This window comes from Pinus tabuliformis, chromosome 1_1 (genome assembly GCF_031772625.1).
Source record: "Pinus tabuliformis cultivar Carrire ecotype Pingquan chromosome 1_1, CPIR1, whole genome shotgun sequence".
In the NCBI taxonomy this organism is placed as follows: Eukaryota; Viridiplantae; Streptophyta; class Pinopsida; order Pinales; family Pinaceae; genus Pinus; species Pinus tabuliformis.
Window position 1 is genome coordinate 580,267,841 of NC_142297.1, and position 25,566 is coordinate 580,293,406.

The following is a 25,566-nucleotide window of genomic DNA, read 5'->3' on the forward strand; positions in this document are numbered from 1 at the left end:
AAACAGAGAAGGTAGAGATTTTGCCGAGAGAGCAATGCAACAGCCCAGGAGGGTGACACAAAACCAGCAAGGGCTCATGCAGGGCTACGCAGAGGTAGCCAAGTGCTGCGCAGAGCACCAAAGGGGCCAGTACAGCTGACGCAGAGGCTCCTAGAGTTGACGCAAGGCCTCTGGGGGCTGACGCAAAGGCTCCTAGAGCTGATGCAGGGCCTCCTGGGGATGACGCAAGCCTATAAAGGCTGACACAGGGCCAGCGTGAGACAGAGAGGGGCTGACGCAGTCCAAATTGGGCAAATGCTAGGGTTGCAAGAGCAGTTTTGTGTTGCGGAGCTGCCAGAAGGGTTTTCCAGGGTTTCAGCCAGGAGATTTCTCTCAAACTGTGAGGTATAGCTTCTAAGGAAATTCTCTATTGGGTAGGCCAGTTTCGGCACCTAGATTGTACTCTGATATTGCTTAATAAGAAAACCCTCAGATAGTTGCACTGATTTTACCACATTGGGTTTTTCTGGGGACATTGGTCAAAAAATAATGGTGTCATGTGTTGTGTCTGTTCTTGTTTCTTTTAGTTGTTGATCTGTAATATGTTGAGCATGCACTGGTATTTATTTTCAGTATTTACTTTGTAAATAACTTGTTAAAGAAAAATAACAAGTAAGTAGGAATAAATAAGAAAAAGTGCATGAAGGGTTTCTAAGCTAAGTAAACTAAGAAACTTCAACAGTTCAAAGGGAGGAGTAGGACAAATTTTTGGGGGTTGCACAGAGCCTAAGCCATACAGTGCGAATTGTTGGGCAGTTCAATTTTTCAGTGCAAGTTGGTAGAAAAATTTGGCTTGCCAGTTCGAGTGATTCCAACAGGAAGAGAGGAAGTTGTAGCTTAGATTTTTATTGAGAAGATTCCTTTTTTGGGCGCATAAGGGTGTTGCAATAGCAGAATCAACGTCGGATGGAAGAGAAATTGTACACAGAAAGAGAATTTCTTTCAGAGAGTTTCTAGCCTAGAAATCTGATTTTCCAATTGTAGGTGGAAGTAGCTAAAACCATATTTTCTCACTTTAGAAGGGAGTGTGAAATTTTAATAGAAGATTCAGCAATCAAGTAAAGGCAAGAGGGATATTTTCATCCCAGATTCAGATATGGCCACAACTGTGCTTAGAGATCAGGATAGGTTGGTGGGAGCCTCCAACTATGTTATTTGGAAGGTTAGGATGTCCTTCTTGCTAGATGAATTTGGCCTGAAGACCTTTGCAGACATTGTTGTGGAAGTACCTCAAGATGCAGACCAACTGAAGGAATATAGGAAAGAGATGGCGAAGGCAAAGAAGATGATCTTGGATGGAGTTTGAGACCATATAGTCTCACATATAGCGGACAAAGGAATGGCCAAAGAGATGTGGGATGCTCTCGCTCAGCTATATCAGAATCCTTCTGAGCAGCGGAAGATGTTCCTGCAGGAGAAGCTGAGAAACATCAGGATGCAGAAGGGTAAAGGCATAGATTCCTTCCTTACTAGGATTCAAGAGATCCGAGATCAACTTGTAGTCGTTGGGGAAGCACCTTAACCTATAGAGCTTGTTTTTTTAGCACTGAACAATGTCTCAGAGTGGCAAGTCTTTTTCCAAAGTATTTTGGGTCGAGACACTTTTCCTAGGTGGGACAGGGTGTGATCAGACCTGAAGCAAGAGGATATGAGGCGAGCTCTAGTAAAGAGTTCCATCAGTGGAAACAACAGTAATGGCCTGAAGGGTGAGAAGGAAGAGGAGAATGTTGCCCTAGCATCAAAGGGTCCCAATCAGGGACAAGGGGAGAAGAAGAAGAAAAAGGACCTATCTAAGGCCAAGTGCTTCAAGTGTGGCGATTTTAGTTGTTATAGTACCCAATGTCTGTTGAAAGTTCTAAGTTTACTTAGTTTAGGAACCCTTCATGCACTTTTTCTGATTTATTCCTACCTACTTGTTAATTTTCCTTTAACAAGTTATTTACAAAGTAAACGCTAAAAATAAACACCAGGGCATGCTCAACATATTATAGATCAACAACTAAAAGAAACAAGAACAAACACACTACATGACCCCATTATTTTTGGACCAATGTCCCCGGAAAAACCCGATGCAGGACAACCGGTGCAGATATCTAAGGGTTTTCTTATTAAGCAATATCAGAGTACAATCTGGGTGCCAAAACTAGACTACCCAACTGAGAATTTCGTTAGCAGCTATACCTCACAGTTTGAGAGAAATCTCTTGGCTGAAACCTAAGAAAATCCTTCTGGCATCTCCTCAGCACAAAACTGCCCCTGCCACCCTAGCATCTGCCCAATCTGGACTGTGTCAGCCAATCTCTGTCTCACACTGGCCCTGTGTCAGCCTTTCTAGGCCTGCGTCAGCCTTAGGAGGCCTAGCATCAGCTCTAGGAGCCTCTGCGTCAGCTGTGCTGGCCCCTCTAGTGCGTTGCGCAGCACTTGGCTGCCTCTGAGTGGCCCTGCATGAGCCCTTGCTGGCTCTGCGTCACTCTCCTTGGCTACTGCACTACTCTCCTGACACACTCTCTACCTTCTCTGTTTCTCTGTACTCAATGCCCCTCAGCTGCTCTCCCGACACACTCTCTACCTTCTCTCTTTCTCTGTACTCAATGCCCCTCAGCTGCTCTCCTGATCGCTGATTCTACCTCTCTTCAAAAACCCGTTCTAGAGAATAGAATGACTGATCACTCTGGTGTATCCTCTAAGTGACCCTCAAGCCTCCTCTTATACTTTTCCTGTTGACATCTCAACGGCTGAGATTAAGTCCCTAATCAACGGCTAAGATTAGATCTGGCTTGATCCATGTCTTTTGGACCACTCTAACACAAACTCATATTAACACACATTAATATTTTATTTTCCCTAAGTTTAGACTTAGGGACTCCATTAAAAATATTGATTATTTTAATATTTCTTTATCTGTTTAGAATCTACCCAAACCCTTTCTGGGTATTGGAGATCTCATGTGCCCCAATCTCTCCACCAAATTTCATGGCTAGAGTATTACTCTAATCATCCGGCATCGGTACCTGTGTTGATGCTAGGCCTTCCTGCCCACCATCCTCTGCATTGTTGCCTCATGTACTGCTGCCCATGGTTCTGCAACTGCCATTGTTGCATCTGTACGATAGCTCCCTCTATATCCGTGTTGCTGCTGGTCCTTTCTCCCAGCACTGCATCCACATTGCACCTCCTCTCATCATGTTGCATCGTGCTGCCCACTGCTGCACCGTAACTCAGTTACTAAGAAGTAAGAAACTGATCTCCCAACTGACCTCCCTATTGGGCTAGAGACACCCTCTGATGCTGAAGCTCCCTCTGCCGCTGACAAGCACTCCCTCTCTGACCTCTGCGTTGCTGCAACAACTCCCTGCATCTCACACTATTGCACACCTCTCTATGCCTTCCTGCACTAGTGCAACACTCCTGTGCCTCCTGCACTACTGCAGCCTGCTAGACCTATGCTGTCTCAAGACTCCTACACTATATCTCTCTCTGTTGCTCCATCCACATCCGTCTCTACCCACTCACCCAGTCCTGCTACTCCTCGTCGGGGCTCCCATAGCAAAGTCTAATCCAAGAGGCTGGGTACCTCAACAATCCTGCCCTTCATCGCCTGTAATCCACCTGACTACAGCTCGATGTCTCCCCACTTCCGCTCAAGTGGTGCATGTGCACTCATGGCACAGTCATCGTCTGTCAAAACTTCCTTCTCTGTCTGTGCTGGCACTGCCTTAGTCTTGAAAGACTCTCCCTTACTCTTCTTCCTTGGGCACTGGGTCGTATAATGACCCATCTCCCCACAGTGGAAGCACTTGATCTTGGAGAGATCTTTCTTCTTCCGCTTCTCCTGCTTTCCCTTAAATGCGAGGGCCACATCCTCCTCCTCCTACTTGACCTTGATCCCTTTGCTGCTGCTACCTATCTTCGACTGTCGTCTAATCTCTTCCTGGCAAAGAGTTGTCCACATCTCGTCCCAAGGTGGGAGAGCCCCTTTGCCCAGGATACTCTAGAAAAACACTTCCCAATCTTCTAAGACAGCATTGAGGGTTGTCCTCACCATAAGCTCTTGATCCAGTGTTTCTCCTATAGCAGTCAACTGGTCTCAGATCTCATTCAGTCCTCCGAGGAAGGTGTCAATTGACCCTTCTTCATCTGATACAACCTTATCTATTTCTCGAGCAACATTATTCTCTAAACAGAAGTATGCTGGTACAGGTTCTTAAGAGCCTTCCACATCTCAACTGCCATTTCCTTCTCGGCTATATGTGGTACCACATGATCCTTGACCCCGTTAAGGATAATGCACTTGGCCCTCACCATCACCTCTTCGTACTTTTCATTATCATTTGGGTCGACTAGGATAGCTATTGTCTTCAAGGTGAAGTTCTTGACATGATCCTTGTCAAGCACTGAGAAGATTTTGGCCTTCCAGAGTGCAAAGTTCGATACTCCATCCAGTCTATCCTGGTCTCTTACCCCGTGTAGTGCCATGATGCTCCTCTACTTCCCTCCTGGAAGTTATCTGTTCGACTTCTCTGAGTCTCTACTTCTCATCTGGAAGTTCTCTTCTGGACTCCCTCTGAGTCCTGATTTCCCTCGTGGAAATCCTCCTGCTGCTTGTCGAGATGCCCCCTACTCTGATTGCCTTGTGCAACTGCACTGTTGATCCAAGTTCCTCGGCTAGAAATCCTGGGTAACAACTCCTCTGCCCTACTCTGTCAGGTACTGTTCTGACTACAATACCTCACCAGCTCCACTCTGCAATATTTCTGCATCCTTCTAGACTCCAGCTGCCTCTCTGTGAACTGCGTCAGCCCCTCACCGCCTCATGCTGGGTCTGCGTCACCCTAGATGTGTATGCGTCAGCCCTCTAGCCCTCTACGTCAACAACGCTGGCCTCTCTGAGGCTCTGCGCAGCTCCCGGCTTCTTCTGCGTGGCTCTGCCTGGCTTTGTGTCACACTTCTTAGCTTCTGCGCTGCTAGAAACAACTTCTGTCACCTCGGGACAACTGTTTTCTGCTGCTATTGCTCTACTCGATTGATGTTTTTTTGTCCTCCTGTGATCTGAAATCACGCTCTGATACCATGTTGAAGTTTCTAAGTTTACTTAGTTTAGAAACCTTTCATGCACTTTTTCTAATTTATTCCTACCTTCTTGTTAATTTTCCTTCAACAAGTTATTTACAAAGTAAATACTGAAAATAAACACCAGTGCATGCTCAACATATTACAGATCAACAACTAAAAGAAACAAGAACAAACACACCACATGACACCATTATTTTTGAACCAATGTCCCCGGAAAAACCCAATGCGGGAAAACCGATGCAGCTATCTAAGGGTTTTCTTAATAAGCAATATCAGAGTACAATCTGGGTGTCGAAACTGACCTACCCAATAGAGAATTTCCTTAGCAGCCATACCTCACAGTTTGAGAGAAATCTCCTGGCTGAAACCCCAGAAAATCCGTCTGGTAGCTCCTCAACACAAAACTTCTGCAACCCCAGCGTCTACCCAATCTGGACTGTGTCAGCCCCTCTTTGTCTCACGTTGGCCCTGCGTCAGCTTTTTTAGGCCTACATCAGCCCCCAGAGACCCTGTGTCAGCTCTAGGAGCCTCTGTGTCAACTGTGCTGACCCCTCTGGTGCTCTGCGCAGCACTTGGCTACCTCTGCGTGGCCCTGCGTGAGCCCTTGGCTGGCTCTGCGTCACTCTCCTTGGCTGCTGCACTGCTCTCCCGGCACACTCTCTGCCTTATCTATTTCTTTGTACTCAATGCCCCTCATCTGCTCTCCCGATCACTGATTCTACTTCTCTTAGCAAACCCCGCTCTAGAGAATAGAATGACTGATCAATCTAGTGTATCTTCCAAGTGAATCTCAAGCCTCTTATACTTTTCCTATTGACATCTCAATGGCCGAGATTAAGTCACCAATCAATGGCTAAGATTAGATCTAGCTTGATCCATTTTTTTTCGACTACTCTAACACAAATTCATATTAATACACATTAATATTTTATTTTCCCTAAGTTTAGACTTAGGGACTCCATTAAAAATATTAATTACTTTAATATCTCCTTATCTATTTAGAATCTTACCAAATCCTTTCTGTGTATTGGAGATCTCATGTGCCCCAACCTCTCCACCAAATTTCATGGCTAGAGCATATCCGATGCTACCCCAAATCAACAGTGTCCTCTCAAAAAGAAAGACAAGCAGGAAAAGCAAGACCAGGAGACAACATCTACGGAAATAGACAAGTGTCCTCCAGGCTAGAAGAAGACTTCACCATGGTTGCATCTATACCTTAAGGAGTGACGTTGGGCAATATGGAGTTATAGTTGCAGAGTTGCAGAGTTTGGGCAAGATCCATTGAGCTGTCCTCCTCATGGATCAATACCTTGCTACCGGGGCCCACAAGATTCAGTAGCACGATGGATCAGTATCAGTGATGCAATCAAATTTCAAAGTGTAGTTGCAATCGAGTGTTGAGGAACATAGTGGAGTAATGACAATAAAGCAAGAGGCTCAGTAGCAGACTCAGTAGCAGTGCAGATTCCCTAGTGGACAGTGCAAAGGCTAGTAGGAGTCAGATGCTCAGGAGGCAGATGCAGCACAAAGACACAGTTGATTCAGTATTTCAGACACTTCTTAGTTGCAGTGGTTACAGTTGCAGCAACAACAGATGAGAGGGAGTTGCAGTGCAGATGCAGAGTTAGCAGCAGTATAGTAGTGTCAATAACAACACAGATGCAACATCAAAGTTGCGTAGTGGTTGGTGGGAAGTGAAAGTCAACCATAGTGGCCAGATATTAGTAGCGTATAGAGGATGATATAGAGACAGGGTGTTGTAGCAGTATTGCAGCACTAGAACACCTTCCATGCTAAGAGGGAGTGTTAGTTTTTGTAGGATTGGAGGTGTTCTACTCCCAAAACTTTGTACAAAAGCTAAAACACAGGAGTTCACCATAACCCAGAAATCGTTAATGGAAATTCCACTTAGAAGTGTCTCAATTAGATTATTAGCCTATTTTTAAATATTTCCTAAGTCTAAACTTAGGAAAAGGGGTTAATCAATCAGTATTAATTGAGAAAGGTGTGAATCATCTAAAAACTCACACAGATTGACAAGGAAATAATCTTATCCCTTAATTTAGTTTTAATCTTGGTCTTTGGAGTCTAAACTAGAGATTATAAGAGGAGGCTGATGGGTAGATGAAGGAAATACAAACAAGAGATCGATTTCCTTAGGCAGTTTGATTTTCCAGAGAGTAACAACAATTTTTGGAAGAGTTCGAGCTAGAGAAGTGAAGCAGAGACAGAGAGGGGCAGGGATAGTGATTTTGGAGGAATTTTCCCAGTTCCGGAGAGTCAGAAAGAGGAGGTTGAGATTTTCTTCAAGAGGTTGTGTAGAGGCAGCACGGAGCCTCAAGAAAGCAATTTGATCCAGCTAAAGAGGAAGATGTTTTCATTTCCAGAGGCCAGGAAAGTTTTCCTTAAGGTGGGAGAAGCGTTTTCCTGAGGGCAGGGGAAGCGTTTTCCTAGTCAATAGCATGCAAGATGACTAGATTGGCAACTGATTTAGGTAGTTTGAGGGACTATGCTAAGGTGACGTTGGGCCTATGCAAAGAAGGTTAGACAAATAGCTTTTTAGAGACAGTCAAGTGTTGGGATTGCTCGAAGAGAGGGCAATTTCCCTCAAATAATTTTGGCTAGTATTTCTCTCGAATAGATTTGCGAGTTTGGCGATATTTATTGTACTTATAATTTCCCACTGTTGCATAATAATAAAAACCCTCAGTTGCTGCACCGATTTTCCCAAGTTGGATTTTTCCGGGGACATTTGTCCAAAAATAAGTGTGTCAATTTTTATGTGTGTACGCTAGCATATTTCTCAATTTCCATCGCTTTTATTTTCCACAGTATTTTGGCGAAGATTGCAGTGTGACTATTCCGTTGTTTCGGTAGCAATAAACTATTAAATTAATTTACAGTTAGAAGAAATAATACTAGTTGTTGCATTAGGATTTCAGTTGTGAAATTTTCAAAATAATTAATTTAAAGGTAACACGTGTTTAGGATCTATTTGAGCCTCTCCGAGACTATCTTATCCCTCTAGCCACAGGTATTTTGAACTCATTACCTCATCTCACACGAAGCCTTTTTATTGAACATTATCCTTGGGTGTTTTATTTAGCTGGATCCGTGGAGGGTATTTAACCTAGGAATTCTTGGGCTACTTAGTCTCCGAGATCCACAAGGGAAACCTTCCTTGTGAGGATGCTAACCATACATAAAACAACAGAGAAATAGTTACTAAGACGATAATGGTGGCTAATCCCATTGTTTCACAGTTCTTAGCTTTGCACTAAAGTGCATACTTTCAAGGTGTGTGTTGATCATCAAACATTGAATAAGGTTACCATTAAAGATGAGTAGTCTTTCTCTCACATGGATGATTTATGGGACACAGCTTAAGAGGAGCCACAGGATTGTCTAGAATCGATTTAAGAAGAATATACCATCAAGTTAGAATTGCAGAGAAAATATGTTTTGAAAAATTCCTTTTGGTTTAACAAGTGGACCAGCTATGATGATGATGATGTAACGACCCATCCTTAAATACACATATTATATGCCCCTGTATAAAATATATATATATATATATATAATAAAAATAAATATATATATATATATATAATAATAAATAAATAAAAATGATATTTATAAAATAGAATAAAAAAATCAAGTATTAATATCAAAAATTAATTAACCTAAAAATTCTAAAGTTTATATTAAAAGAAAACAAACATAAATAAAGTGATAAGGTACATACTCAATATTATAAAGTTATAAAAAGGGTAAAAGTTATAAGGTGAAATGCTAAAGTTTATAAATCTGAATACTCCCTATAAACACCTGTACGAGAGGATGACTCACGCTGGAGGAAGCTGTCACCACGGGAGGAAGCGGTGGAGTCGCTAGTGTACAGGGCGGCCACCGCTTAGCCCAGGCTATAAAACTGCAGAGATGAGGCTGAGATCAGGGGAAAAAAACAGAGAGTGGAGGGCAGGAGAACACTAGGAGTAGAAAATCAGGAGTACAAACCAGAGGAATAAGATTGACCAGTGGAAGAGCTTTAATCGGTCTGAGGTTCTGGGCACGGGGGCAGTGAGCTTCTGCGAGAACCTTACTGGATTGAGCAGCCATCTGCTCAGTTTGGCTGGGAGGAATTGGTTTCCTGGTAATTGGATCAGAGAAATCGTGACATCATCAACTACACCGGAGCAGACAGCAATTCATGTAGGTGTTCAAAATCCCTTACGGTTACTGTATTTAAGTTTATGTATTTCTGTTCTGGTTATTACCGTATTTAAGTTTATGGTCATTACACATGGTATCAGAGGTTGTCGTTCAATCCCTTCGGGACCTCATAGGCCCTACACAACCGAAAATATATATATATTTGCTCTGTTAAAATTCTGCTATATTATTATTTGACATTAAACAACCAAGGCAGTGTTGCTCTGTCGTTGCCACTATGGAGCCAGTTTACCAAGGTCATTACAGGTAGAGAAAGTGGTGCTCTTCTGGGTGCTGTGGTCCTTCAGGCAAATTTTTCCCTTTATTTTCATTTTAATCGAGCTCAAAATGCTGACTAAATTCCAGCTTAAATTGCCTTTTCCCGCATTCTTTTCTTCCCTATCAGTTGTATCACCTGTAGCTGCAATAAAGCAAGCGAAAGGATTATGTTCCGGTGCTTTGGATTCTAGCCATAGGGCATCATTCCGACAATACAGCAGCATGCGTCCTTAAAATTTCGTCAATAGGTGCGTCTGTCGAGATTTAGCGCTCTCTGTCTCTTTGTCTCTTTGTGGAACGACCTCCCCTGAACAATCCTGAGACTCTGGGTGAATTACCAATCAAAATCCACGCTGTTCTCCGGCACGGTCTTCGTCTTCCATATAGGATGGTCAATTTTTTTTTTACTTGCAACAACCACCATATTTAAACATAAAAGCGCGTAGCTAAAATTCGTTGGACAAAGCAAAGATGTTGCAAAGTGAGCGTATGAACTTTTGTCTAACGGCTATAAGTTCATAATCTCTAGTATGTAGTGAGCGTGGATGGAACACGTGACCCTGAGATCTTGGTATGAAAGTCACTCTCCCAGCGGAGCTAACCCCGCACACATCTAACCATCAGAGGTGTCCGTCAAACTGAAATAAAGCCCAGGCCCCGGTTATGTATATTTCCGCCTTAATATTTTCAGCCCACACGTGTTGCTTTCATAGCGTAGTGGTATTTCCTGCCCAAACGTGTTGCTTTCATAGCGTAGCGGAGGTCAATTTTCTGAGAATTATTTTCTGAAGCCCCTCTTTTCTCGATATTCATATTTCTGTTAGCTCGATATATATGTGTATTTATATTTTGGTTAGCTCGATATATATACACGTATATTTATATTTCTGTTAGCTCGATATATAGGTATCTTTCTATTATCTTAACTGTGCCTTTACTGTGCGCTATTAGATAAGTGTAACTTTGTTTTTAATTGTGCTCTACTGTATGATCAATTAGGCGAAAACTTTTTATAATGTTTTCAAAAATATTGCTCAGCCATCCGTGATGAAAAATATAAGGAATTCGGTAACAAATAGGGTAATCATGCACCAAACTGATGGTCTCTTTCCAGGTGCTTTTCTGTCAGAAATTTTGGAATTGTCGGTTTGAAATGCGGAAATTATAAGCATTGAGTTGTCCAGTGGCAAATAGATTGGGATATGGAAAATCAACCGCAAAAAGTTTTTACCATCCAAAGTGCAATTTCTAAAGGACAAATTTTTATTATATTGAATCTCGAGGGATTACGCCACATTTTCCTTCTTATTTTTTGAGAACAATTAATTCTGTTTTAATATTTTTAATTTTAATATTAAAAAGAGAAAAAAAAAAGGAAGAGGGAAGGTGAAATCGAAGATTTCTGGAAAGTTAAAAGAAAGTCCAATTACCGGGGGAAAGTTAAAAGAGAGTCCTCATATCTCACGGTAAATAGGTAAATAGATACTATGGGTGTAGTAGGAAAATATCTCACGGTAATGAAGACTTGGAAACATCGTTGTAGTGAATGGGAGATAGGGAATCTAGGCGTCAATAAAATAAACGTATTGACTTGAGACCTGACTTGACATCTCCTTTGGCGATGGTTCATTAGCGTAATAATGGTAGAAGTTACTCAATTAAAATAGAGTAAGTTTGTATTAGTTTTGAGGTTTATTATTGTGGATGATATTATATATATGGGTTGGAATTTTATTACTGTTATTATTATTATTTAATCTGGATTTTGTGATGTGGAAAGGCCTTAATTCGTGAAGGTGTTCGGTACGTAATTTCAGTGTAATTTATATTGTTTTGCTGTAACCTCATATAGCTTGCAGTGTAAAGGCTTATGCAAGCTTCAATTTGATTGAATCATGATTTTACGTACTTTAGACAGCTGTTAATTTAGCAAGCATATGCAATAGAATTAGTATTCTCCTTTTTGAGTACGAAACTTTTAATTAGACTATGATTTCATTGTAGGTAAACCAAGTTGGACTTTTAATCAGTTGAGTTTCAAAAATTTTTAGAGCTCATCAGAAATTATCTTTATAAACTTTGATTTTTCAAGGCTCTAGTAAGCTACTCCTGTCATGATTATAACTACTGGGAGTTATGCTGACTTTGGCATCGACTGATTACAATTTTCTTATAATAATCGTTTGGTCAATTGCTATTTGAACTGCATATAGAAAAATTGCATGATCTATATGAAATATAGAATACTCAACAATCTACTATTTTGACGAAAGGAGCGTGATGCTATGAGAACCTTGCTCTACAAAAAGCCATTGCTTATAGAACCTTGCATCCAAGTCTGGACAGAGTCTACATCTTCTCTATACTGATATATTATGGTTGTTATCTGTTTTTCCAGATCAACTTTAAATGTAGTCAAGTGTCCAAGACAAGCATTAGCCTAGTCACCATTGCAAGTTGTTAGGCATTGATAGGTTCCCTGATATGTTGTTTGATCATTCATAGCCTCCTAGGATTGCCAGTTTCTAGTTGAAAGGAACAGCGAAAATTCTCAGATAAAATCTATGCTAGTTTTCTGCCCAATATTGTGAAATCTGAACTTATGATAGCACAAATTTTCTATGAATCCTATTGCAGTCAATTTGCATTTGCATCAACCATTAAAGTAGTATGTACAATTTATAAAAACTACTTTCCAAAGCATCCTTTAGAGAACAAAATTGTACTAATTATATCCTTTGACGGAGCCATTTTTAAAACAGAACTGGTTCTAAGAAATCATAATCACATTTTATCTTAATTTATTTCCTCCGTTTAAACCCAATCTACTTTTATGATATAACTGTATCTCTTCTAGATTTTAATCATGACATATCTATGGTAAATTTTACGGCTAAAGGTCAAACTAATATGGAACCAAAACAACCCTTCTTTTATAGATTTAATCCATACCCAAGTAATATATTCAGAATATAAATATGTATGACCTTCCTTAACAGTAATAGCTAGATTGAGGTACGGAGGGTATTCTTTTTCTTTTTCTTTTTCAATCATGGATGTTATTTGGTAAATAAACTTTAGATGTTTTACCTTAGGAGCTAATAAACATACACTTCTGCATTATTCATATTAGGATAGAATACCCTGCATTAGGACAAGGAGGTTGCGAGACCACCCTCCTTGACCTTGGTACCAGTAAGATCCGCCTAGCGGATAAAAATAGCAAAACTATACCCGTTTATGAATGTGAAGTTGCAAAAGAAAATTGTGTTAAATTCGGTTGTCTACCTCAAAATTTTTATAGAATTTTATTATGTGTTCAGGAACCATTACAATGGTAAGGACGTATGAACGACGACAACGTGATCAGGCAACATCACCACCATTAATGTCGCCACCGTCGCCATCATCATCCCCATCACCATCGTCACCACCAAGACCATCATCAACATCAATCGCCCCAGCGCCAGAGCTGACTGTGATAATGAATTCTTTGGAAGCCTTATTGGAACATTAAAAGAATCAACTAAGGCCAAAACCAAAGGGGAATTTCAACATGTAGTAACTAGTTCAGTGGACCCAAATAATTATGAGCCCAGAAGACCGAAAGAAGACATTTCTCGGGAGCTTCAGAAAATTAGACTCCCAGAATTCTCAGGAGGTCGAGCAGGTGAGCGTGCTGAAGCATGGTTAGAAGGAATGAACAGATGCTTTAGGTTAAGGGAATATTCTTCTTCGGCAAAAACAAAAATTGCCGTGTTTCAACTGAAGGAAAGTGCCTTGATTTGGTGGGGAAATCTGGAAAAGCAGCTGCACCTTACATCGGATAATGTCCCTTGGGAACTATTTGAGGAAAGGTTCCGCGCAAAGTATTTACCTCCATACTTTCAACAACAGCAAGCCAAAGTGTTTCATACATTAATTAAGGGAAATAAAACGGTGGAAGAGTACGAGATAAGGTTTATGGAGCTTGTAAAATACATTCACTACTTACACTCTGATGAACGTCAAGCTGAACGCTTCATATTTGGGTTAAATCCTCGCATCAGAGCCTTGGTAAGCATGTGGAAACCATCATCAGTAGCCGAGGCAGTCGAATGCGGTCGTTATGCAGAAGAGCACCTTGGAATCAAAAAAGATATGGGGCCAGTAGGGCCTTTACAATCAGGATTTCAAGGAAAGACTCCCCGAAACTTCTTCAGAGGAGATAGCTCGAGGCCACCTTATGGTAACAGGTTTACCCCAAGAAATATAGGGACAAGAGCTCCCATGGCAGTAAACTCTATAGCCGCGGAATCATCAAACACCAGTCCATGGACATCTCGAGGGACTGCCAGTAGAGGAAGGAATTCGAGAGGAATCAACTTGAGAGGACGAAGCTCGTTCTCTAGAAATTCACGTCCTGATTCAAGAGGATCAACGCAGCTTAATTGTTGGGGCTGTGGGGGACCGCATTTTCAGCGTGACTGCCCAGAAGCTTCATCGAATATATTGCATAGGACTGGAAAGGAACCGATATCAAACAATCGAGGTAATCATAGAATTCATGCAGTAGTCAACCACGACCAAGCAGCCCATCAATCCACTGTAGTGGAATCTTCAGGTATTATCAATGGTATAAAGCTCAAAATCTTATTTGATACTGGTGCCACAGATAGTTTCATTTCTTCATATGCATTAAACAAATGTGGGTTAGTAGCTCATAGACAAAATGATTTCCATCAAGTGGAAATGGCCTCAGGAGAACTCCAAACCGTGGGCTTGAGTGTGGATCAATGCAAAATTGACCTAGGGGTCTGTTCGACTAAACTGAAAGTTTATGTCACAGCCTTAGGAACGTATGATCTTATCATAGGTATGGATTGGCTAGAAGCTCACCAAGCTTGGGTAGACTGTTATGGGAAAAGGATTCTAGGCATAAATGATGAAGGAGAAGTAATCCAAATTCATGGAATCAAGAGGGAAGTTTCTTTACGCTACATTTCAGCAATGCAGATGAAGCGTTGTTTAAGGAAAGGTTGTCAGGCTTATGCAATTCAAGAAGTAAGCCAAGAAAAAGGGCCATCCTTAGAACAATATCTGGTGTTAGCCGAATTCCCGGATGTATTTCCAAAAGAACTACCTGGATTACCCCCGGTAAGAGAGTTGGATCTCACTATTGAATTAAAACTAGGTACCCAACCGATCTCTAAAACGCCTTATAGAATGATAGCTCCAGAACTTCAAGAATTGCAAATTCAATTAAAGGAACTACTGAATATAGGGCATATTCGGCCCAACACATCACCTTGGGGCACTCCTGTAATTTTTGTGAAGAAGAAAGATGGATCTTTAAGATTATGCATAGATTATCGAGACTTGAATCGAGCTACAGTAAAGAATCAATACCCTATGCCTCGAATCGACGATCTTTTCGATCAAATGAAAGGAGTTGCTGTCTTTTCAAAAATTGATCTTCGATCAGGCTATCACCAGCTAAGGATTTCTAAAAATGATATTTCTAAGACTGCATTCCAGACACGTTTTGGACATTATGAATTTACTGTGGTGCCATTTGGGTTAACAAATGCGCCAGCCGTATTCATGAATCTTATGAACAGTGTTTTCCGTGAATATCTTGATCAATTTGTGCAAGTCTTTTTAGATGATATTCTCATCTATTCCAAGAATGAGAAAGAGCATGAAGATCATTTGCGGATAGTATTGTCCTGCCTTAGAGAACGTCAGTTGTATGGAAAACTATCCAAGTGTTCATTCTTTCAGGAAAGGATTCATTATTTGGGTCACATCATATCAGGTGAAGGGATTTCCGTAGATCCTGAGAAGGTAAAAGCGATCATGGATTGGCCAATACCGAAAAATGCACATGAGATACGAAGCTTTATGGGTTTAGCCGGTTATTACCGAAGATTTGTGGAGGGATTCTCCAAAATCGCAAAGCCAATTACAACCCTTCAGCGTAAAGGTGTTAAGTATGAATGGACTGAGGAATGTAATAAAGCATTCTCTGAACTCAAAAGACTACTCGCAAGTGCACCAATCCTAAAAGTCCCAAACATGGACAAATATTTTATGGTATCTATTGATGCATCCAAACAAGGGCTAGGTGCAGTGTTGATGCAGGATAGAGGAGTGATAGCATATGCTTCCAGAAAGTTAAAATCTCATGAAGAACTCTATGCTACTCACGATTTAGAATTAGCCGCTGTAGTGCTAGCTTTAAAGATTTGGAGACACTATCTAGTGGGACGAAGTTTTACACTTAGAAGCGACCATCAAAGTCTACAATATTTGTTCACCCAAAGAGACTTAAATGCCAGGCAAAGGCGATGGAGTGGATTCCTAAGTGAATATGACTTCGGAATATCATACATTAAGGGAAAAGAAAATATAGTAGCCGATGCTTTAAGCAGGAGACCTCGGATATTTTCTCTCATACCCATTAGAGTGGACTTAAGACAACGAGTACTGGATCATCTTATAAAAGACAGCTGGTATTTAAAAGTGAGAGCGAGTCTCGAGGGTAAAAGGGCAAAAGAATCTAAATTTGAGGGATATGAATTAGAAAACGATGGAATCTTACGCTTCCATGGTAGGATGTATATTCCTGATGATAAAAATCTTCGAGATACCATCCTTGGGGAAGCCCACATAGCAGTATATTGTGCTCATCCTGGAGTAGGGAAAATGTATGCAGACACCAAGAAACTCTTCTTTTGGTCAAGTATGAAGCGCGATATCACTCAATTTGTTGCAAAATGTTTGGAATGTCAGCAAGTAAAGGCAGATCATTGTCACCCAGTGGGCCTCTTACAACCCCACGACATTCTGATGTCTAAATGGGAGACCATTTCTATGGATTTTATCATTGGACTAACTCTTACTTCTCAAAGACACAATGCCATTCTGGTAGTGGTGGATAAATTAACAAAAAGCACCGATTTCATTCCGGTAAGAGATACTTACGATGTCACTGACGTAGCTCGAGTATTCATAAATGAAATTATCAGATTTCATGGAGTACCTAAGAAGATTATATCCGATAGAGATTCGCGATTCACTTCCAGATTCTGGACTTGCATGCAAACAACCTTAGGTACTCAGCTAAATTTAAGCACTGCTTACCATCCTGAGACTGATGGGAAAACTGAAAGAGTAAATCAAGTACTTGAAGACATGTTGCGAATGTATGTGATGGATCAGCAATCACACTGGGAAAAGTATTTACCCTTAGTCGAATTCGCATACAACAACAGTTACCACAGTTCGATTGGGATGCCTCCATTTGAAGCTTTATATGGCAGACCTTGCAGAACACCGTTAAGTTGGGACAGGTTAGAAGATCGAGTGTTAATAGGACCAGAATTAATCCATGAAATGGAAGCGCAGGTAAGACAAATTAGACAACGATTAAAGGAAGCACAGGATAGACAATAGAGTTATGCTGATTCTCACCGAATTGATAGGTGGTATGAAGTAGGGGATCAGGTCTTCATCCGCATCAGACCAAATAAAAGTACTATTCGATTCGAAAAAGGGACAAAGTTGTCACCCCAGTTTATTGGACCGTTTAAAGTCGTGAAAAGAGTTGGACCTGTTGCCTATCGTCTTGCCCTGCCACCTCACCTGCATAGAATTCATAATGTATTTCATGTTTTCGTATTAAGGCATTATATAGCTGATCTATCTCATAACCTTCAATGGAAGGAATTGCAGGTATCGGACGAGGGAGTCGTAACGGTCGAACCATTACGTATACTGGAACGTAGGGTTCGACAGCTGAGGAACCGCCTGGTGGACCAAGTTAAGGTCCAATGGGACAAGTATAGTCCTGGATCAGCAAATTGGGAAAATACAGAGGACATATGTCAAAGATACCCTAATCTATGTCAATTTTGAAGAACTTTAAACTATGTTTAGTATATATTTACTTCACTGCAATCAGAGACTCAGAAACATTTTGAATGATTATAGATAAACGTGAAATTTTGTGACTTAATATATGTTTAATTTCTGCTGGTACATGGATACCAAAACGATCTATGTGGTTCGTTTTACTAAATTATAGTTGTCAAGGTAAAGTTAAAGACCGTTAAATGATTTTACTTCTGATAGAAATTAAGATATTATAAATCTGTTTTATTTATGCATGTCAACATGAACAATGGAATAGAAGTCAGGAAGTGAATACATTCTAGATGAAAGTCAAAAGACATGCATGGAATATGGCAAAATATGTTATGTTGTAGTGTCATATGTGAATAATACATGAGTTATTTTGAATATGCTGATGCACATTTTACAAATGCATGGGTAAGTGTATGATTGCAGATAATAAATCCAATTACCGGGATGACCACGTGATGACAGAACCTCAGAACAGTTAAAGCTCAAAGTGATTCTATGATAAGGTATTAGCCCTAATTCTACTGGGAGGGGTGGAGGTGTTACCCACCGTTTATCCTCTGAATCCTGGAGTCATGGGAGCACTGTGCGAGTCACGCTCCCCTAGACGCGTGATGATGATTGCCGGATTCCTACTGGGAATCCGGTCGGTATAGTCGACGCTGTCACCTTAGAGTTTATGAATGGTTAGGTCAGTAAAACTGACGCCATGGAATACTCCTGTAGAGCACGGATAGGATGGGAGCAGAAGAGATTAGGAAGGATAGGATGATTTTAGAATAGCTTGGGAACCTGGATAGGGAAAGTCATACCCATTAAAACCTTAAACCTAAACTCTAACTTTGGGACGAAGTTTTTTGAAGGGGGAGTGTATGTAACGACCCATCCTTAAATACAAATATTATATGCCCCTGTATATATATATATATATATATATATATAATAAAAATAAATATATATATATAATAATAAATAAATAAAAATGATATTTATAAAATAGAATAAAAAAATCAAGTATTAATATCAAAAATTAATTAACCTAAAAATTCTAAAGTTTATATTAAAAGAAAACAAACATAAATAAAGTGATAAGGTACATACTCAATATTATAAAGTTATAAAAAGGGTAAAATTTATAAGGTGAAATGCTAAAGTTTATAAATCTGAATACTCCCTATAAACAACTGTACGAGAGGATGACTCACGCTGGAGGAAGCTGTCACCACGGAAGGAAGTGGTGGAGTCGCTGGTGTCCAGGTCGGCCACCGCTTAGACCAGGCTATAAAACCGCAGAGATGAGGCTGAGATTAGGGGAAAAAAACTGAGAGTGGAGGGCAGGAGAACACCAGGAGCAGAAAATCAGGAGTACAAACCAGAGGAATAAGATTGACCAGTGGAAGAGCTTTAATCGGTCTGAGGTTCTGGGCACGGGGGCAGTGAGCTTCTGCGAGAAGCTTACTGGATTGAGCAGCCATCTGCTCAGTCTGGCTAGGAGGAATTGGTTTCCCGGTAATTGGATCAGAGAAACCGCGTCGTCATCAACTACACCGAAGCAGGCAGCAGTTCAGGTAGGTGTTCAAAATCCCTTACGGTTACTGTATTTAAGTTTATGTATTTCTGTTCTGGTTATTACCGTATTTAAGTTTATGGTCATTACAGATGACTAGTATTTTTAGAGCATAATTATGAAATTGTGATGGATTACATTTGAATTCTTAGAAAAATTGATGACTACCATGCTGCACACTTAACCACCTCTCATACGAAAAGCTATGTCAAAATTTTCAAATGGCTTCTTCAAAAATGGTGTACAATAATTACTTCTAAAAAAACTACTTCACCATGTACATATTAAATATATTTTCTAGGCTTGAACACCCTAAATTTGACCAAATTCTAATTCTAAGACTTCATCATTATTTATGAAAGGTTCTCCTTTGTTAACCAAATATGCAGCACTACTTCGATTTGTAAAATTGAAATAAATAAAATTCAAATTTTACCTTTTAGTACTTCAAATTCAGTGACTTCAGAAGTTATGGGTGAAATTTCTTATAGCTTGAAAGGCAAGAACTGTGATCTTATGTATAAATTTCTGTACTTTTTATTTTATATGGAATGGGAGTCCATTTTTTGTGTAAAAAGAGGAAATTCTCTTCAATTACTTACTCTAATCTTTAAATCAGTTCAAAAGGCTTCTAGTGAGCATATACCCAAGCTTTAATTCGTAATTGGTATAGATCATTTGATTTTACCTCACCATCAATAGCACATTATGCTTTACTGTATGCAATCTAGGATTTATATAGATCTCTGCTGATTGAAGCATTCTGAACTTCCATAGTAAGGATTCTCGTGGAATTGTTTTTGCCAATGTCTGCAAATAATAGAACTGTTAAGTATAAAGAACTAACATTCATGGAAAAGTAACCAAGGTCACAAGAAACAAAAATTAGGAAAATGAAAACAAGGTATAATAAAATTTGGTGGAATTGTTTTTGCCAATGTCTGCAAATAATAGAACTACTAATTACAAAGAAATAACATTCATGGCATGATAACCAAACTGACAGGAAAGAGAAATTATAGAGATGAAAACAAGGTAATATACAATTTGATCGAAAGGAGAAAAGATAAAATACATAAAATATAGTTATATATTAGAATGTTGAAGGAGATCAGAAGGATGAGATAACCTAGCATTACGGTACACTTGCCTTGGAGCACCTTCTGGATCATAAATCTGATAAAGAAATGTTAAACTTTCAAGTGTTAAGTACAAACTATATAGAGATTTGGTGGGGGAGGAAAAAATAGAGAAATATGCAAGTATTCAACAAAAATGAACTAAACCAACAAGCCTGTGAAACTCAAAGCCTAAGGTTAAGAACCTAAAATTACTTCTAAACTATCTTTGCAAAAGTCTAAGAGGAAAATAACAATGATTGCTAGCATCTGCCTCAGTCCAGGGCATTCTCTAAGGTATATTTTTCGACATGTTCTTAGGGTGGACATTTGAATTCCTTGCATGCAAGAGATAGCCACTGACTAGCCTCCCCTTCTTACATACAGACTAATTCTCTACTACTATGAGATTGTATTTATAGTTCTCTCCCTATGTTATATAGAGATTTCTTCTTGTTTTTCTAATTGTTTTTTGGCAGATGACTTTTGCACTCCCCCTATCACCCATTTTGGTAGGTTTTGCTTTCTAATCGAAGTAACCTATTTTGGACATCAATGGGCATTAACATAATTTCATTTATACATAGGATAAACACAATTAGAACAATACCTACTGGGCTGCAAAAAAGTAAAACACGGCAAAGTTATAGGGTCTTACAAACACATTACATGGAAACCTAGAATTATAAGATGACATGGACGTATGTACCGAGACATATTGAAAAGAAGGGAATAGCATACACTACCAATGAATAGTTTTATTCTAAAACAACCTAGATTACAAAAGTAGATTAACAAAGCCCTCTAGGATCAGCCATAATATTATGGCTCTGTTACCCACCAAAAGTGGGGGACCCCCAGGAGAAACTTTTCTCATATTCATCTCTTCCAGCTGGAAGCCAACATCCCCTAAGAGCCACCTTGTAGCCGATGTGACGGGTCATTCATATCTCCACGACATGCATCAATCATATGTTTCCTCGCCCATTTGTCAAGAGCACATGTTGGAAGGTGGATTTTTTATCAAAAGGTACTTTTCATTTTGCAATCGGGTGCTTATGATTGTTTGAGACATGGATGAAAGAATGGTCTTGAACATGATCTTGTTCCCTCACCTTAAATGGGGGGTTAATTATCAATCCTAGTTTAGTGGAACCTCCCTTAATGGCCCATGGCTTTAGGAAGGGGCACTACTTGGGAAACCATGATTGAGATAGTGTAGCCCTATCTTTCCCTATTTCATACTTATCACTTTCCATCTTACATTAAAAACCCCTATTGAACCTCCCTTTTTCGGGTTCAATTAACCATTGGTTTTGTGAGATTAAGCACTGACACATCCTCATACTTGTTGGTTTTTGGTAGCATCGGATGTGCTCTAGCCATGACAATTGGTGGAGACGCTAAGGCACATGAGTTATAAATAACCTAGAAACCGTTTGGCAAAATTCCACCAAGATTGTATTTTATTAAAATAATTAATATTTTTAATGGGATTCCTAAGTCTAAACTTGAAATATTAAAATATTAATGGGTATTAATAAAAATATGGGTGAGAATAATTTAGAAGACGGAATAAGTCAAGTTTTAATCTTAGCCGTTGATTAGAGACTTAATTTCGGTCGTTGAAGACTCAACGAGAAAAGTATAAGAAGGAGGCTTAGGGTTCATTTAAAAACATACACAAGAGAGAATGAATTGATTTGGAGTTCGATTTCTGGGGCTAGGAAGATGAGAATTCACACTGAGTGATCAGTTGCAACAGAGGAGCAGGGATAGTTCGGGAGTACTGACAGAGAGGCGGAGAGAAGCCAGTGGAGGCAGCGCAACAGCCAGAAGGACTGACTCTGGGCCAATCTAGGCCCACTCAGGCTTAACGCAAAGCCAGAAGGGCCAGCGCAGAAGCAGAAGCTGCCCTCCACGCAAAAAGTCAGAACTACCAGGGAACTGTCGGAACAGTCAGGAAGGTTGACGCAGTAGGCAGAAGAGACAACAGAGCTGACGCAAAGCCTGTAAGGTTGATGCAGGGACTATGCAAGGTCAGCACATAGGTAGTCGAGGTTAGCTAGTTTTGCTGCTGGATCAGCCGGAATCTGCCAAGTGCCAAGTGAAGTGAGGTAAACTCATTCAATTTTCCCACCATTATATTTTCTCTGTCACTGGATTGTCGGGAGGGCATCCAAAATTTGTATTCATAATTACTACTTAATAACAGAAAGCCCTCAGAGCTATTGCACCGGTTTTCCCGGATTGGGTTTTTCTGAGGACTATTTTGTCCAAAAATAATTCTCTCCTATGTATCTTGTTCTTTGCTCAGTTTTATGTTTCATGTAATCAAATTTAAAGTAGTGTAGGTTGCAAAAGTAAATTGCTTTAGTATTCAAAGAATAACTTGATAATATATATGAAAATCAAGTAGGAGAAGTAAATTCAGTTCTGCTGCAGTAGGGGTTCCTTGAGGATTAGGAATTTTCACATGGTTTTAGAGCATTGATTTTGAAATAGGAAAAACAGATCCAACGCTAAGCAGAGAGGCCAAAATTTGCACTTGGCAGTAATTTGAATCCCCTTGAAGGGATTGTGCAGTCCTTGTCAGGAAGCAGAGGTTCCGAGGAAATCTCTCTTTGAGAGAGTCAACAGAGAGGTACGATTTCCAGTTCGTGAGTTTGTAGAGGTAAAGGGAGTGACATAGACCCTCAACATAGTGCCTGAAGGACGCAATTTCTATCGGGGTAAAAATCTGTAGGAAAGCGAGTGAAGACACATAGAAGGGGAATTCTCTCCTCATATGACTTTTCTCGCCAAAAGTTCAAATTTCTCTCTTGCCGGACAACAGTGCTAAGCAGTGACTAGAGGAGTTAATTCGATAGTTCAGGTGAGATGACATCACATGGGCTCAAAGATCAGGATAGGTTGGAAGGAGCTTCCAACTCTGTCATATGGAAGATCAAAATCTTAGCTGTTCTGGAGGTGTACGATCTCGAAGCCAACGTCAAGAGTGTTTTGGTTGTTCCTACTAAAAATGATGAAAGAAGAAGTACAAGGCCAATATGGGGAAGGCGAAGAGGTTCATACTTGATGGAGTTCGAGATCATGTGGTCTCACACTTGTAGGGCAAAGATACAACCTGAGAGATGTGGGAAGCTTTGTCTTCACTGTATGAAGGCTCTTTCGAACAACGGAAGATGTACTTAGAAAAATGTTGTAGTGGACATTGATGCAGAAGGGAGAAGGGGTTAACTCCTATCATCAATGTCTTCAGGACACCAGAGACCAGCTTGTTGCAGTGGGGTCTACTGCGATGACAAGAATGTTAGTTTTTTGTAGCATCGGATGTGCTCTAGCCTTGAAATTTTTTGGAGATGCTAAAGGAACCCGGAAACCATTTGGTGAAATTCTACCTGGATTGTATTTTATCAAAATAATTAATATTTTTAATCTGGTTCCTAAGTCTAAACTTAGGAAAATTAAAATATTAATGGGCATTAATCAAAATATGGGTGAGAATGATCTAGAAGTCGGATCAAGTCATCTTTTAATCTTAGTTGTTGATTAGAGACTTAATCTCGACCGTTGAAGCCTCAACAAGTATAGTGTAAGAAGGAAGCTTGGGGTTCATTTGGGAACACATAGAGAGATTGAGGAAATCGATTTTCTGAGGTGAGAAGTTCTCAGAAGGAAAATCGATTGGGGATATCTTCTAGCTGAGGGGCAATGAGAATCCAGAAGAAGGAATTTCCAGAGAGTACAAGGCAGAGAGAGGACAGAAAGATATTCAAAGGAGGGTTGATGCAGGCCGACGCAGAGGCAGCATAGCCAGAGAGGGGAAGTCGAGTTTCTACAGAGGGAATTCGAAGTTTAGTTGCCGGAAGCCAGGGTGTGAGTCTGGGAGGCAAGAAAGTCAATTTCTCAGCCAACAAAGAATCCAGAGTAGAGAGGCAGAGTAATACCCAGGATGGGTGACGCAGAAGCTGCCCAGGGTGACTCAGTTTGACACAGAGGGTGATGCAGAGCCTCCAGAGTTGAACAACTAGCCATTGATTCTCCAGTCACATGGTGAGATCATTTCACCAGTATTTTGTCCAGTATTTTCTCTATAAAGGATTTCTAGTTAAGCATCCTAGATTTGTATTCAGAATTTTCTCCTACATAATAAAAAAACCTCAGAGCTGTTGCACCAGTTTTCCCGCATTGGGTTTTTCTGAGGACTATTTTGTCCAAAAATAATTGTGTCCCATGTATCTTGTTCTTTGCTCAGTTTCCTTGTTTCATGTAATCGAATTTAAAGTACTGTAGGCTACAGAAGTAATTTGCTTCAGTATTCAAAGAATAACTTGATAATCTATATTAAAATCAAGTAGGAGAAGTAAATTCAATTTTTCTACAGTAGCGGTTCCTTGAGGATTAAGAATTTTCACAATACCTAGGTAGGGTCGGTAAATGCACCCTGGGAGATTGATGCAGCTAAAAGAAAAAAAAAGAGCATTAATAGCCACACGAAAAACAAGATAAAAATCAAAATGAAAAGATGGTCAGGACTTACAAATTAGCATGTGGGCAAAAGCCAAGCATGAGCTCTACCTCTCTCATATGGCCATCACCTGATTCCTGGGCCAATGTTGCCCTATCTCATAGAAGACAAGGAACCCTTGGACATCCCAACCGTTGATGGATGATGAACTACCCCATCCCCAAGGGGGTAATAATTGCTATACAACATACAAAGAAAGCACTAATTCCTTGAGTTACAAGTAGTACTACAAAAAAGAATCAAGAAAAAGTAAAAGGCATTTAGAGGGGTGGAAAAGCAAAGTCTGAGGTAACTCATGCATCCACGATTGCTCTCTTTTTACATCTATAAACCTAGGATGAGATTTTCCATCATAGTCAGTCCCTTTTACCATGGCACTTGGCCATGAAGTCTTTTCCCCTTCGTTCCATCATTATTCACATGGCACCTATCAATTGAAAGGTGGACCAAGGACATGTCACTTCCCTTGGGGCTAGAGAACACCTAATATAATCATCTATTAACCACTCCTACCTATAGAGGTAACACCATTATGTGACTACGACCCCCAATTTTGGAAGAGAAGCCTTATATGAAGTGTTAATTTTCCCATTTCTTTCAAGCTTGGTGCATTTAGATGCAATAATGATTAATGTACCTGATGGTGAAAGCTGCAGCACTAAATAGTGTGTAATTGGCAGGTGGTTCCATCTATAAGTTTGGGCAACTTAACTGGGGTCTACGCCCTCCAGAGGGACATATTGACACCCACAGGTGATGCGTTGAGAGCCATGGGACTCCAAATAATTGTAGAGCGTCATTTGTATCCATGCGCACCCTTAACACCCACAACGTTCCTC

At 40.2% G+C, this 25,566-nt stretch overlaps 1 protein-coding gene across 3 annotated transcripts in view; it reads right to left on the reverse strand.

Annotated features, from left to right (window-relative positions):
- LOC149214577 (phytyl ester synthase 1, chloroplastic-like) overlaps positions 1–25,566 on the reverse strand; it is a 415,714-nt gene that overhangs the window by 257,349 nt on the left and 132,799 nt on the right. For all 3 annotated transcript variants that reach the window (XM_089392330.1, XM_089392332.1, XM_089392331.1), the window contains exon 6: positions 19,767–19,888. In XM_089392330.1, coding sequence (XP_089248456.1) covers positions 19,767–19,888 — 122 coding nt within the window. The remainder of the gene's footprint in view (positions 1–19,766; positions 19,889–25,566) is intronic.